The following is a 15,394-nucleotide window of genomic DNA, read 5'->3' as shown; positions in this document are numbered from 1 at the left end:
CTATGTGCCGTTGGTCATCTTAAGGACTCATGACATTTAATACTGTACATGGATGCACTACACGTTGAAGTGCGCAGACTGAGGTTGTTAGTGAGTCACCCCATTAAGGTAACACGCAAGGGTTTTTAAGTCCTGTTTTTGAGACGTGAAATCACTAGACCGGGGTGACGGCCGCTGACACTTTTTATGACCTTGGCTATAAAATCAATTGGCTTCAGCAGGTAAACTTAGTGCCTTTAGGAAGACAGAGCCTCAAAATTAGGAATTGAAGGACTACAACACCACAGCCCTGGGGGTCAACCTCAGGCATTTTACTTACCCACTGTGGGGGGCATGACCTGCGTTTCCACTTTGACCTCAATGACAGCCAGCATGACTGTGCTGTTGTGACGCTTAGACAGCGTGCCCACAATGGTGCTGGCCGCCTCTTGGATCAGACTGTGGTCCGGCTGCTCATCCGGCTGGAACGACTGGAAAACAGTAAAGGGGGAAGGGGTGAGAAAAGGAAAGAGGAAGTGTGTGTGGCATTTTATTTACAGGATTAAACTCCTTGAGTGGCATCATCCTGTGTCTGTGCGTGTGTCGTTAAGTCTACGGAGCTGTGTGTGTGTGCACGTGTAATGGGTAATGAAACCAATCATTTAACGCAAGGCACATTAAAATCACCCCAAAACGGTAATGTGGTTAATGATCATAAGAACCCCTTACACAAACCCCCAAAACACATGCCCCCAATTTCGTTAATAATAAACCCCTCACCTTAACAGTAACCCCACCAATACACATTTCCATGCATACAGCCCCAGGCAGCACAGTTGTTACCAGACAATGCCCACTCTTTATCCCAATACAATCAGAGAATTGTTCCATGGCCTTTAAGCTCAAATTAAATACAATAGACAACCATCAGAATCAGTTACAACAACCCCAGACCCAACTCATTGGAATTACCCCCAGCCCATGACCCAACTAGCAATTCAGACCAGTTCGAATGGTGGCGCCGACGACGTGGAAAAAAGGGGGCCGGACGGGTGGCAGGACTCTTAATATTAGGATGGTATTTTGGAATGTGCGCATCTCTGCCTGTCCTGTGCAACAATGTATTGATTGATTCATCACCAGCCACTGTGATCACACCATCACACTGGGCCGATGTGGGTGGGCGTCTATTTTAATAAATCTACTGAATATACACCATCACAAAGAAATCCTTTTTTACTTCATATAGGCACCTTCTAAGAAACATTTTAAAGAATAGAATAGCATATTGAGTTTAGTTATGTTACTGGTCTATGCCTATAGGCTACATGGCTGCGCCATGCAAATGAAATCAGAAGTTCGTTAAGTGATATTTTTAAACAGAGCCCATGCAACAAAAAAGTGATTCTCAAACAGAGCCCAAGCCCTCTCCTTTTTGAGAGCTTGTAGGCGCCTGCATGTGCTTTAGAAACATTAGAATCCGCTCATTCCGATCATGTAAAGAAATGACCAGATCTGACCAACCCTCACTCCTTTGTTAGGGAGCAGGCGTAGGGTGTTACAATTGGGAGTGCTTTCAAAAGCATGCGAATCTCCTGTTTAGATTTCTCAGCCTCCTACACTTGATATCAGGCTACATTATTGCATGCTAAATGTTTCTGATCAGTGATAGATGACTTGCCCACCCAGAGACCAATTATAGCCTACAGATGGAGATTCAGTGAAACAAATCACATTGATTATCAGACAAGTCACAGGATTTTGGTCGTGAGTAGGTATTGCTTCAAATTTATTGTAGCATAACAATTTGATGACACGTGTCAGTAGACAATTTTATACATGCCTTTAATTGCAATAGCATACTGTACTAAAATATTTTCTTCACTCAGTGATATTAATTCCCACAGTAACTCTTTATGGAGCCATCCAGTTTCGGTTAAGAAAACAGTGCATGCATAGTGGTGGGCTATGCGAAGTGATGGGCAAAGTGACATGCCTCGTAAAGTTTAGAACTGCCACGAGGATTGGAACAACCTACAAACGGGAGCTGCCTAGCAACCATCAAGAGCGTAAGAGCAAAGTGCGTGCCAAATGCCGCTTCAGCATTACTGCCACGCTTTATACTAAGCCTAAGGCAGAATTTCACCCCCCAAAAATTATAAATAAATATAAGTACAGGATGTTACTGGCAACACCTTTTAGATACAAAATAAAAGGTGGCAAAAAGTTACCGGCATGGTGAAGTAGGCAGCTTTCATCTGGGTTTGATGGGAAAGGGACAGAGCAGTCGGAAAGTTCATACTCATTGACTTTACACATTTTGTTATGTTACAGCCTTATTCTAAAATTGAATACATTTATTTATTCCCCTCAATCTACACACAATAGCACAAAATGACAAAGCAAAAGCAGGTTGACATTTTTGCAATACATTATTTATAGAACTGAAATATTACATTTACATACAGGAAGTATTCAGACCCTTAGTACTTTGTTGACGCAGCTTTGGCAGCCTCAAGTCTTCTTGGGTATGACGCTACAAGCTTGGCACACCTGTATTTGGGGAGTTTCTCCCGTTCTTCTCTGCAGATCCTCTCAAGTTCTGTCAGGTTGGATGGGGAGCATTGCTGTACAGGTATTTTCAGGTCTCTCCAGAGATGTTTGATCAGGTTCAAGTCCAGGCTCTGCCTGGACCACTAAAGGACATTCAGAGACTTCAGATCCTAACTAGTGTCCCAGTCTCTGAAAAACATCTCCAAAGCACGACGCTGCCTCCATGCTTCACTGTAGGGATGATACCAGGTTTCCTCCAGATGTGACGCTTGGCATTTAGGCCAAAGAGTTCAATCTTGGTTTCATCAGACCAGAGAAACTTGTTGCTCATGGTCAGTGTCTTTAGGTGCCTTTTGGCAAACTCCAAGAGGGCTGTCATGTGTCTTTTACTAAGGAGTGGCTTCCGTCTGGCCACTCTACTATAAAGGCATGATTGGTGGAGTGCTGCAGAGATGGTTGTCCTCCTGGAAGGTTCTCCCATCTCCACAGAGGAACTCTGGAGCTCTGTCAGTGACCATTGGGTTCTTGGTCAACTCCCTGACCATGGCACTTCTCCTCCGACTGCTCAGTTTGGGCAGGCGGCCAGCACTAGGAAGAATCTTGGTGGTTCGAAACCTATTCCATTTAAGAATGATGGAGGCGACTGTGGTCTTGGGGACCTTCAATGCTGCAGAGATTTTTTGGTACACTACTCCAGATCTGTGCCTCAACACAATCCTGTCTCGGAGCTCTACGGCCAGGTCCTTTGATCTCATGGCTTGGTTTTTGCTCTGACACGCACTGTCAACTGTGGAACCTTATATAGACAGGGGTGTGCCATTCCAAATCATGTCCAATCAATTGAAATTACCACAGGTGAACTCCCTTGAGATGTTTCTACAACTTGATTGATGATCAATGGAAACAGGATGCATCTGAGCTCAATTTCAAGTCTCATAGTAAAGGGTCTGAATACTTACGTAAATAAGTTCGGTTATTTATTTTTAATAAATTTACTCCAAAAAATCTGAAAACCTGTTTTCGCTTTGTCATTATGGTGTAGTGTGTAGATTTGAGTATAAAAAATAAATACATTTTAGAATAAGGCTGTAACATAACAAAATGTTTAAAAAGTCAAGGGGTCTGAAAACTTTCCGAAGGCACTGTTGGTGGTTTTTCACAGTATAGTTTAGTCTGTTACACCCAATCTAGAGGTTGTAGCCTAATAAGATTCAAATGTGACTACTTTGCAAGAGGTCATCTACCTGTTAATTCATATCAGAATCTCAAAACATTGAGGTGAGGGGAATTTGTGAGTCGAGGTGAAAGTGAAAATGGGTAATTTTTTTGTTTGAATTATGGGAGTAGGATATTCATTAACTGTTGAAATGTAGAACACGAGAGCTAGGTAAAGCCATGTGGAAATTAGAATCATAGCCTTTATGCTCAGATGGTCATTATATAAAAAGTTACTTAAAATATCAAATTTTGTTTAATCAAAATCACAATAGCCTGGCTATTTCTAAGACTGTAGGCCACATTGATTTATTCAAGTTGACAGTGTTTGATAGGTAATAATTCCCATTTTGGAATAAGCTATAATGATAAAAGGGAACCCATTTCAACCCAAGACCTTGGTCTTTCTAATAATGTTGAAAAGAGTCTCATAAGATTGCCTATAGGCCTACTGGTGTTAAGAAATACACACCAGTGAAAAATATTTTAAAAAGGTGACATTCAGTTTAGGTGAGACCTGGGGCTGAGTAAAGAGTGACACAGCCCAAGTCTCCATCAAATCAGATGAGTTGCACAGTTAACTAAAACATTTTATGGAGGGGAAACCAAATTATTATATGGCCTGCATTTCATCAAATTCAACACTGCATGCGCTTTCTTGCCACGTGGGCCCCCTGTTCTGTGGTAATTGGCTTGTGATTTGATACCATCAGATTCTCTAGGAGAATTACAACCAACACACATGCTCCAAATTTTAATTCACATATAAGTGATGGTACTTAGCTCTTCAGAGTTGGCTCGATTTAAATTAACCTTTATTTGTGTGGCATCACTCCAAAAGACACAATTTACAACTTTCTGAGAAGCATTGTGACAAGCCCTACTAAATAAAAAATTGTTTTTATTGATCTATTCAAACCATTTCCCTGCATCCCCAACAGTGTGGGAAAAATCTTCCGCCCCACCTGGTATTCCCAAATGTATTTAAGGTAATCCGATTAGAGACCAGGCAGCTTTCTTCAAGGACGTGGTGCGCCGGTTGGGAATATCAAGGAGATCTGAGCCGCAAGGAAGGAAATCTGATTTCCGTTTGTTAGTTTATGACCGACCATAAAACAGAAAAGATAGGTAAGATTTGTATCAAAGGGTTGAGGCTCCAACTTTACATGTTGGCAATGCTTTTCCTGTACCCACTGTCAAACAGCCTGCCTGCACAGCGCCAATGACATAACGGATGAACAGTTGTAATTAGCTAGTTCCAAACCCCTTAATAAGCCATCTCAGTGCTTTGGAGGGTGTCAATGAGTATCACATCTATTCCATTGAATGTAGCCAACTTTCCTCAACAGGTGGTCACTTTATGCAGATTATTGAATCTGCCTAAGTAACTCAGCTTCTCGCATTAATTCAGGGGCTTACCTTTCACTGGGGATGGACATGGACCCCCCCACACATTCTGAAATTGAATTTTTTATCCCTCCAAGTTTTATCATTGCACTGTGATACAAAAAGCTGCACCGGTGTGCTTTAGCACCATGTGGACGCCTCAGAGCGGTCGGGTAGGCTGTCTGGATTTAGGATCACACTGATAACAGTGTGTGCGGACAGGCTGTATGAAGGCAAAGCTTCTGAAAGGCTGGTGTATAGGACCAGCACTGGAGAGATGAACAGAGGCAGCTGCTGTCTGTTGTGCTTTTTCTCAAGATGTAAAAGCAAGCAGAGCAGAAACTGGCTACTTTTTAGTTGACTGATCTAGCTGGCAAGGTAACTGCTGTTTGAGAAAAAAAAACGTATTTATTCCCAGTGCTGAGCTAGTAGTATAACGGACATGTTATGTTAGCAATTGTTTCATCCCCTCTCGACTGAAGTGAATGAACTACTAGCAGCTACCACAGACAGCTAGAGGTTAGCTAGAGCTGAACTATCTGTCAGGTAGCAGTATCTAACAGCTGTTGTGTGTATTGAAATGTCTTATAGCCTTTTGTTTTGTCCCATTTCAACCGAAGTAAATTTGATGTACCGTTAGCTAGCTCACTAACTTTAGCTATTATTTTTGCCTCAATCACACTAGACCTGAATCAAATTATGAAACCAGCGGCCAAACAATTGAAGAACAATATATTCTGACGTAATGTGAGATTTAATTAGTCAGTATAGCAATCTAACGTTATTGATCTGTCAGTTTCCCTAGCTAATTGTTTCCACATAAACAAGTCTACAGGCTTCAATGTCATGGTGCACAGTCAGTACACAACACTCCACTCATCTCAGTGCAGCAAACACTGGACAAGCAAGAAGCTTCAAAGCCTTAAAATAGTTTTAATGAGTCTGACAAATCTCTAAAGCTGATTTCCATGACACAAAATATGTAAAACAAAAATGTGACGAAGACCTGGGAGATGCTATTGATGAATGTATACAGATGTTAGAATGCCGAGTAATGCTCATATAATCTCAGATATAACTTACTGCAGTTTAAGACCATCCATAGAACGTACTATATATGCCAGTTAAACTGAATATCATACACTCAGAAATGTAATTCTGCTGGAGGTGTAAAACACAAAAAGGGGACATATTTGCATATATTATGGTGTTCTGATGGCTGGCTGAATTCTGGCAAAGACTATGTTCTTTTATCTCAGCATGTCCCTGTTTTTGTATGCTTGGAATTGTTGATACTGGAGACTTATCAGAAGAAACTGTTACCTAGCATTCATAGCGGCTAAGAAATGCTTTGCCATTAAGTGTAAGGTTGGTTATCCTCCAACAAAGTCACAATGGATGGCAGAAATGTCAAGTTATTTATCACTAGATTTGATTGATTACAAGATGAAGGGTATACTGTGCAACTTTCATAAGGTCTGATGCTTTGTATGGAATACTGTACAACAAAAGAAGTCTGTATTGAAAACATGCCCATGTCAGGGAAGACAGCTATTTAGGCAATCCCTAGCTGCTGTGCTGCTCAGTCCTGGCTCTGGGGGTCTGCTGTACTGATGGTAGTCTCTCTGGCCTATCCTAAAGCTAAGTTGGGTGGGGCGCTGCAGGGCCGTGGACCCAGCTATAGTGTGTGCAATTACAAAGAGCTTTACAGTATTATTAAGGCCTATGATATGAATTATATGGAGAATATACTGTTTCTGTGTGTTAATGTGTAGGTGAATGTGTGTTTTTATTAAACTTATGATTTCCAAACCCTTCCCTTGATACAGCCCAAAAAAAGATGAGAAGGAAGTTGTGTTGGAGAGAGAGTCGAGTTATTGACTAGACTGGTGAGGGTCGGCGTGCAGGCGGCTCGGGTTGGCTGAAATTTGATATAGAGGATGTCATAAAGACAATCAAAAGTTAGGTCTTTATACTTTATTTGTAAGAGCTGTTCACTTGTGATGCAATTGGTTAAAGGATTAACACAATATTGATTATTGAATTATCATTGATCTAGTTCAGTCTTATCACTGACAAATATTTAATTTAAAAAAATTATTTCACCTTTATCTAACCAGGTAAGCTAGTTGAGAATAAGTTCTCATTTACAACTGCAACCTGGCCAAAATAAAGCAGCGCGACAGAAACAGTTACACATGGAATAAACAAGCATACAGTCAATAACACAATAGAAAAAAGGAAGTCTATATACAGTGTGTGCAAATGGCATGAGGTGGTAAGGCAATAAATAGGCCATAGTAGCAAAGTAATTACAATTTAGCAGATTAACACTGAAGTGATAGATGAGCAGATGGTGTGTAAGTAGTGATTCTGATGTGCAAAAGAGCAGCAAAGTAAATAAAAACAATATGGGGGATGAGGTAGGTAGATTGGGTGGGCTATTTACAGATGGACTACGTACAACGATCAGTTAGCAGCTCAGATAGCTGATGTTTAAAGTTAGTGAGGGAAATTGTAAGTCTCCTGCTTCAGCGATTTTTGCAATTCGTTCCAGTCCCTGGCAGCAGAGAACTGGAAGGCGGCCAAAGGAGGTGTTGGCTTTAGGGATGACCAGTGAGATATATCTGCTGGAGCGCGTGCTACGGGTGGGTGTCGTTATCGTGACCAGTGAGCTGAGATAAGGCGGAGCTTTACCGAGCATAGACTTATAGATGACCTGGAGCCAGTGCGTCTGGCGACGAATATGTAGCGAGGCCCAACCGACTAGAGCATACAGGTCGCAGTGGTGGGTGGTATAAGGAGCTTTGGTAACAAAACGGACGGCACTGTGATAGACCACATCCAATTTGCTGAGTACAGTATTGGAAGCTATTTTGTAGATGACATCGCCGAAGTCGAGGATCAGTAGGATAGTCAGTTTTGCGGCGTGAGTGAAGGAGGCATTGTTGCGAAATAGAAAGCCGATTCTAGATTTGATTTTGTATTGGAGATGTTTGATATAAGTCTGGAAGGAGAGTTTAACAGTCTAGCCAGACACCTAGGTATTTGTAGTTGTCCACGTATTCTAGGTTAGAACCGTCCAGAATAGTGATGCTAGTCGGGCAAGCGGGTGCGGGCAGCGAACAGTTGAAAAGCATGCATTTGGTTTTACTAGCGTTTAAGAGCAGTTGGAGGCCGCGGAAGGAGAGTTGTATGGCATTGAAGCTCATCTGGATGTTAGTTAACATAGTGTCCAAAGAAGGGCCAGATGTATACAGAATGGTGTCGTCTGCGTAGAGGTGGATCAGGGAATTACCCGCAGCAAGAGCAACATCGTTGATATACACAGAGAAAAGAGTCGGCCCGATAATTGAACCCTGTGGCACCCCCATAGAGACTGCCAGAGGTCCGGACAGCAGGCCCTCCAATTTGACACACTGAACTCTGTCTGCAGGCGAGGCAGTCATTTGAGAAACCAAGGCTATTGAGTCTGCCGATAAGAATACGGTGATTGATAGAGTCAAAAGCCTTGGCCAGGTCGATGAAGACGGCTGCACAGTACTGTCTTTTATCGATTGCGGTGATATCGTTTAGTAGCTTGAGCGTGGCTGAGGTGCACCCATGACCAGCTCGGAAACCGGATTGCATAGCGGAGAAGGTACGGTGGGATTCGAAATGGTCAGTGATCTGTTTATTAACTTGGCTTTCAAAGACTTTAGAGAAAGGCAGGGCAAGATGGATATAGGTCTATAACAGTTTGGGTCTAGAGTGTCTCCCCGTTTGAAGAGGGAGATGACCACGGCAGCTTTCCAATCTTTAGGGATCTCGGGACGATACAAAAGAGAGGTTGAACAGACTGGTAATAGGCGTTGCAACAATGGTGGCGGATAATTTTAGAAAGAGAGGGTCCAGATTGTCTAGCCCAGCTGATTTGTACGGATCCAGGTTTTGCAGCTCTTTCAGAACATCTGCTATCTGGATTTGGGTGACGGAGAAGCTGGGGAGGCTCGGGCAAGTAGCTGCGGGGGGTGCGGAGCTGTTGGCCGGGGTTGGGGTAGCCAGGAGGAAAGCATGGCCAGCCGTAAAGAAATGCTTATTGAAATGTTTGATTATCATGGATTTATCGGTGGTGACAGTGTTTCCTAGCCTCAGTGCAGTGGGCAGCTTGGAGGAGGTGCTCTTATTCTCCATGGACTTCAGTGTCCCAAAACTTTTTGGAGTTAGAGCTACAGGATGCAAATTTCTGATTGAAAAAGCTAGCCTTTGCTTTCCTGACTGACTGTGTATTGGTTCCTGACTTCCCTGAACAGTTGCACATCGCGGGGACTATTCGATGCTATTGCAGTCCGCCAGAGGATGTTTTTGTGCTGGTCAATGGCAGTCAGGTCTGGAGTGAACCAAGGGCTATATCTGTTCTTAGTACTACATTTTTTGAAAGGGGTATGCTTATTTTAGATGGTGAGGAAATTACTTTTAAATAACGACCAGGCATCCTCGACTGGCGGGATGTGGTCAATATCCTTCCAGGATACCCGGGCCAGGTCGATTAGAAAGGCCTGCTCGCAGAAGTGTTTTAGGGAGCGTTTGACAGTGATGAGGGGTGGTCGTTTGACCGCAGACCCATTACGGACGCAGGCAATGAGGCAGTGATCGCTGATATCCTGATTGAAAACAGCAGAGGTGTATTTGGAGGGCAAGTTGGTCAGGATAATAGCTATGAGGGTGCCCATGTTTACAGATTTAGGGTTGTACCTGGTAGGTTTCTTGATCATTTGTGTGAGATTGAGATCTAGCTTGGGGTGTTAAGCATATCCCAGTTTAGGTCACCTAACAGAACGAACTCTGAAGACAGATGGGGGGCAATCAATTCACATATGGTGTCCAGGGCACAGCTGGGAGCTGAGGGGGGTCTATAACAGGCGGCAACAGTGAGAGACATTTCTTGAGATTGATTTTTAAAATTAGAAGCTCAAACTGTTTGGGCATAGACCTGGAAAGTATGACAGAACTTTGCAAGCTCTCTCTCTGCTATCTCTCATATTTAATAATGGTCTCATCTAGCTTGATGACTGTGGCATTTTTGCTTACTTTTTGTTGTTCTAAATAGAGACGGCTAGAAGGGCCACGCATCATAATAGATTGCGTAGAAATTCAGGAAATGAGCATTAGATGCCCCAAAAATTGGGAGGACCATCAGACCAAGCCGTCCCCCTCACTTCTAAAACCAAAGTAGCGCCCCTGCATGAATCTTCTATTTGACATCAATGCATGATTTACCAAAATGTCAGAAAAGCACAACAACCTACAGTTAGGATTCGTCCCTAATGATGGAAGTCCCAGAGATGAGGAATTGATTTCGATTGGCTAGCCAGAGGAGCGGACTTACTATGGCAACTTCCACAGCATCCTGATTGGTGTAGGAGAGGTCACACAGCACAAGGAGGGCGTGGTCTTTGGCCAGGGATCGGGTGGCAGGCAGGTACCTCAGCTCTGAACAGATGTTCTCCACCGTCGTGCCCTGGAGATAACACACAGATACACAATTTGTGAATGTAGGAGGAAAGCAACTTGCACCACAGGGCTTCCTATAAAGCTGGTACTTCCATTCTATGTGATAACATCAAACATCGATGTGTACAAAGATAAGACACTCACCACTGGCACTTTGGCCCGGTTGAAGATGAGTGTGATGCGGGCACAGTTGTTGTCCAGGTGCCCACTGTTGGGCTGGCACTTGGTGTGGTCGTGGTGTGTGGGCTCACCACTGCCCGAGGAGGACGAGCACACCCCCCAATGGTGGCAGGGGGGCGAGAAGCAGGCGAGGTAGCTGTGCTCCTGGCACACGCGCCCACCTGGGCCCGCCTGGGCACATTCATCACCCGTTGACTTTGGCGACCCTGGGAGAAGGCACGGCCGCCGCCCGCAGAGGACCTGTGGGGGTCAAAGGTCAGAGGGAGGGGTCAACCACAAGCCTGTGGACCAATAAGAGGCCCAGTTTCAGTGTTTTACGCTCCAGGTATATAAGTCCCAATTTGTTTAATTTATTAGGAGTGAGTGTGTGTGCGGGCGCGATGTGCATGTGTGAATTAGGTGCGAGAGTACACTCACCTTGGTACACGCCACTTTGCCATCGACACAGTGGCAGTTGTTGCACTCCTCTTCCCAGCGACTGCCATGAAGGAACTGCAGGCCGGCATAGTGGCAGCTCTTCCCGATACCTATAACTACAAACGCGCACAGTAACACACTGCTGTCAATTAACTGAAAACTCAGAGGCTAAGGTCAATTGTGTCTAGGAAGACAGTAAGAGCATGTTGCCATAACAAGACATGAAGGCCTTGATTCTCTAATGAAGTGACACTCATCCTCGTGCGCGCATGTGTGTGTGTGTCACGAGGGGGGAGTGAGACTCACACTCTTGGCACTGTGGGCCCGTTCGCCCCAGTGGGCAGACGCAGCGGAAGCCGTTGATCTCATCCACGCAGGTGGCGCCATACGCACAGGGAGACGACTGGCACTCATCTATATCTGAACGAGAAGATGAGGAAGGGAGATTATTATTATTATAATAGATTTCTTTTTTGTATTTTAACCCCCCTTTTCCTCCCCAATTCCGTGATATGCAATTGGGATCCAAATCCGATCTTGTATCATCGCTGCAACTCCCCAACGGGCTCGGGAGAGGCGAAGATCGAGTCATTTGACCACGAAACATGACCAGCAAAACATGGCTTCTTAACACTCGCCCACTAAACCCGGAAGCCAGCTGCACCAATGTGTCAAAGGAAACAACGTTCTACTGCTGACTGAAGTCAGCCTGCAGGCGCCCGGCCTGCCACAAGGAGTAACTTGAACACGATGAGCCAAGTAAAGCCTCCCCGGCCAAACCCTCACGAAGCTGTGCCAATTGTGCGCCGCCCTATGGGACTCCCGGTCACGGCCGGGTGTGACACAGCCTGGGATCAAACCCGGGTCTGTAGTGACGCCTCAAGCACTGCCTTAGACCGCTGTGCCACTAGGGAGGTTTTACAGAAGTGTTTTTATGCTTTCTTAGACAGGCATGAAACAGATGGGGAGAGGAAGGATGGAGACCGATTGAACCACGGTATCCGGTGGGGAGGCATGTATATATGTGCTTGCCGGAAGTGTTAACCACTCGACTCTGGAAACACTATGTGAGATTGATAGAAAGTTTGTGCAACTAAGGTACAAACGTTTCGTGTCGGTTTGAAGTACTCGGTTAACCCTCGTGTTAAGAGAAGGGATTAAGAGATGCTAGAACAAGGAGCAGAACAGGAACGAGTAGCTCCACCCTCTCCTTGCAAGTTATGAGCCAAATTTACCCTCCTGAAATTTGAATCAGACTAACACCTACAAAATCATAATTTGTCCAAATAACCTGTGACGAAAAACACAAACACTGGAACTACTGCTGCTAGTTCTCGCATTCAATTCCATTCAGATTCTATGGTAGTAAACTCAACAAAAAAAGAAACGTCCTCTCACTGTCAACTGCGTTTGTTTTCAAACTTAACATGTGGAAATATTTGTAAAAACACAAGATTCAGACAAACTGAACAAGTTCCACAGACAGGTGACTAACAAATGGAATAATGTGTCCCTGAACAAGGGGGGGGGTCAAAATCAAAAGTCAGTCAGTATCTGGTGTGGCCACCAGCTGCATTAAGTACTGCAGTGCAACTCCTCATGGACTGCACCAGATATGACAGTTATTGCGGTGAGATGTTACCCCACTCTTCCACCAAGGCACCTGCAAGTTCCCGGACATTTCTGCAGGTAATGGCCCTAGCCCTCACCCTCCGATCCAACAGGTCCCAGACGTGCTCAATGGGATTGAGATCCGGGCTCGTCGCTGGCCATGGCAGAACACTGACATTCCTGTCTTGCATGAAATCACACATAGAACAAGCAGTATGGCATTGTCATGCTAGAGGGTCATGTCAGGGTGAGCCTGCAGGAAGGGTACCACATGAGGGAGGAGGATGTCTTCCATGTAACGCACAGCATTGAGATTGCCTGCAATGACAACAAGCTCAGTCCGATGATGCTGTGACACACCGCCCCAGACGGACCCTCCACCTCCATCCCCCTCCAGAGTACAGGCCTCGGTGTAACGCTCATTCCTTCGACGATAAACGCAAATCCGACCATCACCCCTGGTGAGACAAAACCGCGACTCGTCAGTGAAGGGCACTTTTTGCCAGTCCTGTCTGGTCCAGCGACGGTGGGTTTGTGCCCATAGGCGACGTTGTTGCCGGTGATGTCTGGTGAGGACCTGCCTTACAACAGGCCTACAAGCCCTCAGTCTAGCTTCTCTCAGCCTATTACGGACAGTTTGAGCACTGGAGGGATTGTGCGTTCCTGGTGTTAATTCGGGCAGTCGTTGCCGTCCTGTACCGCAGTTGTGATGTTCGGATGTACCGATCCTGTGCAGGTGTTACACGTGGTCTGCCACTGCGAGGACGATCAGCTGTCCGTCCTGTAATGCTGTCTTATGCATCTCATAGTACGGACATTGCAATTTATTGCCCTGGCCACACCGAGTCAGTAGAAAGGCCTCTTTAGTGTCCTAAGTTTTCATAACTGTGACCTTAATTGCCTACCGTCTGTAAGCTGTTAGTGTCTTAACGACCGTTCCACAGGTGCATGTTCACTAATTGTTTATGGTTCATTGAACAAGCATGGCAAACAGTGTTTAAACTCTTTACAATGAAGATCTGTGAAGTTTTGGTTTTTATGATTTACATTTGAAAGACATGGTACTGAAAATGGGAAGTTTCTTTATTTGCTGAGGTTAGTTCTGTTTACATAGGTCTGTCCATAAGAGATTAGTGCCGACAAATTAAACATTGTTTTGACGGCAGATTTTAGGTGGGTACGTACCATTGAGACAAGGCACTTTTAAAGGACGGTTAAAAGGGGGCTGAAATAAATAAAATATTTTTATTTGTCACATACAGTTGAAGTCGTAAGTTTACATACACTTAGGTTGGAGTCATTAAAACTAGTTTTTCAACCACTCCACAAATTTCTTGTTAACAACCTATAGTTTTGGCAAGTTGGTCTGGACATCTACTTTGTGCATGACAAGTCATTTTTCCAACAATTGTTTACAGACAGATTATTTCACTGTATCACAATTCCAGTGGGTCAGAAGTTTACATACAGTAAATTGACTGTGCCTTTAAACCGCTTGGAAAATTCCCAAAAATGATGTCATGGCTTTGGATTATGATTGGCTAATTGACATTTGAGTCAATTGGAGGTGTACCTGTGGATGTATTTCAAGGCCTATCTTATAACTGTGAGAAGTATAATGTGAAAATCAAAAGAAAATCAGCCAAGACCTCCAAAAATTTTAGACCTCCACAAGTCTGGTTCATCCTTGGGAGCAATTTCCAAATACTTGAAGGTACCACGTTCATCTGTACAAACAATAGTACGCAAGTATAAACACCATGGTAGCACGCAGGCATACCGCTCAGGAAGGAGACGCGTTCTGTCTCCTAGAGATGAATGTACTTTGGTGCGAAAAGTGCAAATCAATCCCAGAACAACAGCAAAGGACCTTGTGAAAATGCTGGAGGAAACAGGTACAAAGGTATCTAAATCCACAGTAAAACGAGTTTTATATCGACATAACCTGAAAGGCCGCTCAGCAAGGAAGAAGCAACTGCTCCAAAACTGCCATAAAAAAGCCAGACTACGGATTGCAACTGCTCATGGGGACAAAGATTGTACTTTTTGAAGAAATGTCCTCTGTTCTGATGAAACAAAAATAGAACTGTTTGGCCATAATGACCATCGTTATGTTTGGAGGAAAAAGGGGGAGGCTTGCAAGCCAAAGACCACCATCCCAACCGTGAAGCACGGGGGTGGCAGCATCATGTTGTGGGGGTGCTTTGCGACAGGAGGGACTGGTGCACTTCACAAAATAGATGGCATCATTAGCGAGGAAAATTATGTGAATGTATTGAAGCAACATCTCGAGCCATCAGTCAAAAAGTTAAAGCTTGGTCGCAAATGGGTCTTCCAAATGGAAAAATACCCCAAGCATACTTCCAAAGTTGTGGCAAAATGGCTTAAGGACAACAAAGTCAAGGTATTGGAGTGGCCATCACAAAGCCCTGACCTCAATCCTATAGAAAATGTTTGGTCAGAACTGAAAAAGTGTGTGCGAGCAAGGAGGCCTACAAACCTGACTCAGTTACACCAGCTCTGTCAGGAGGAATGGGCCAAAATTCACCCAACTTATTGT

At 44.3% G+C, this 15,394-nt stretch overlaps 1 protein-coding gene across 2 annotated transcripts in view; it reads right to left on the bottom strand.

The window, feature by feature from the left end:
- Positions 1 to 15,394, bottom strand: part of jag2b (jagged canonical Notch ligand 2b) — a 97,060-nt gene that overhangs the window by 2,844 nt on the left and 78,822 nt on the right. For both annotated transcript variants that reach the window (XM_071370400.1, XM_071370401.1), the window contains 5 exons: positions 11,530 to 11,643; positions 11,224 to 11,339; positions 10,771 to 11,046; positions 10,502 to 10,633; positions 320 to 470 (listed from right to left, as the gene is read on the bottom strand). In XM_071370400.1, coding sequence (XP_071226501.1) covers positions 320 to 470; positions 10,502 to 10,633; positions 10,771 to 11,046; positions 11,224 to 11,339; positions 11,530 to 11,643 — 789 coding nt within the window. The remainder of the gene's footprint in view (positions 1 to 319; positions 471 to 10,501; positions 10,634 to 10,770; positions 11,047 to 11,223; positions 11,340 to 11,529; positions 11,644 to 15,394) is intronic.

Source organism: Salvelinus alpinus, chromosome 27 (genome assembly GCF_045679555.1).
Source record: "Salvelinus alpinus chromosome 27, SLU_Salpinus.1, whole genome shotgun sequence".
Lineage (NCBI taxonomy): Eukaryota > Metazoa > Chordata > Actinopteri > Salmoniformes > Salmonidae > Salvelinus > Salvelinus alpinus.
This window is presented reverse-complemented; position numbering and strand designations above follow the sequence as displayed.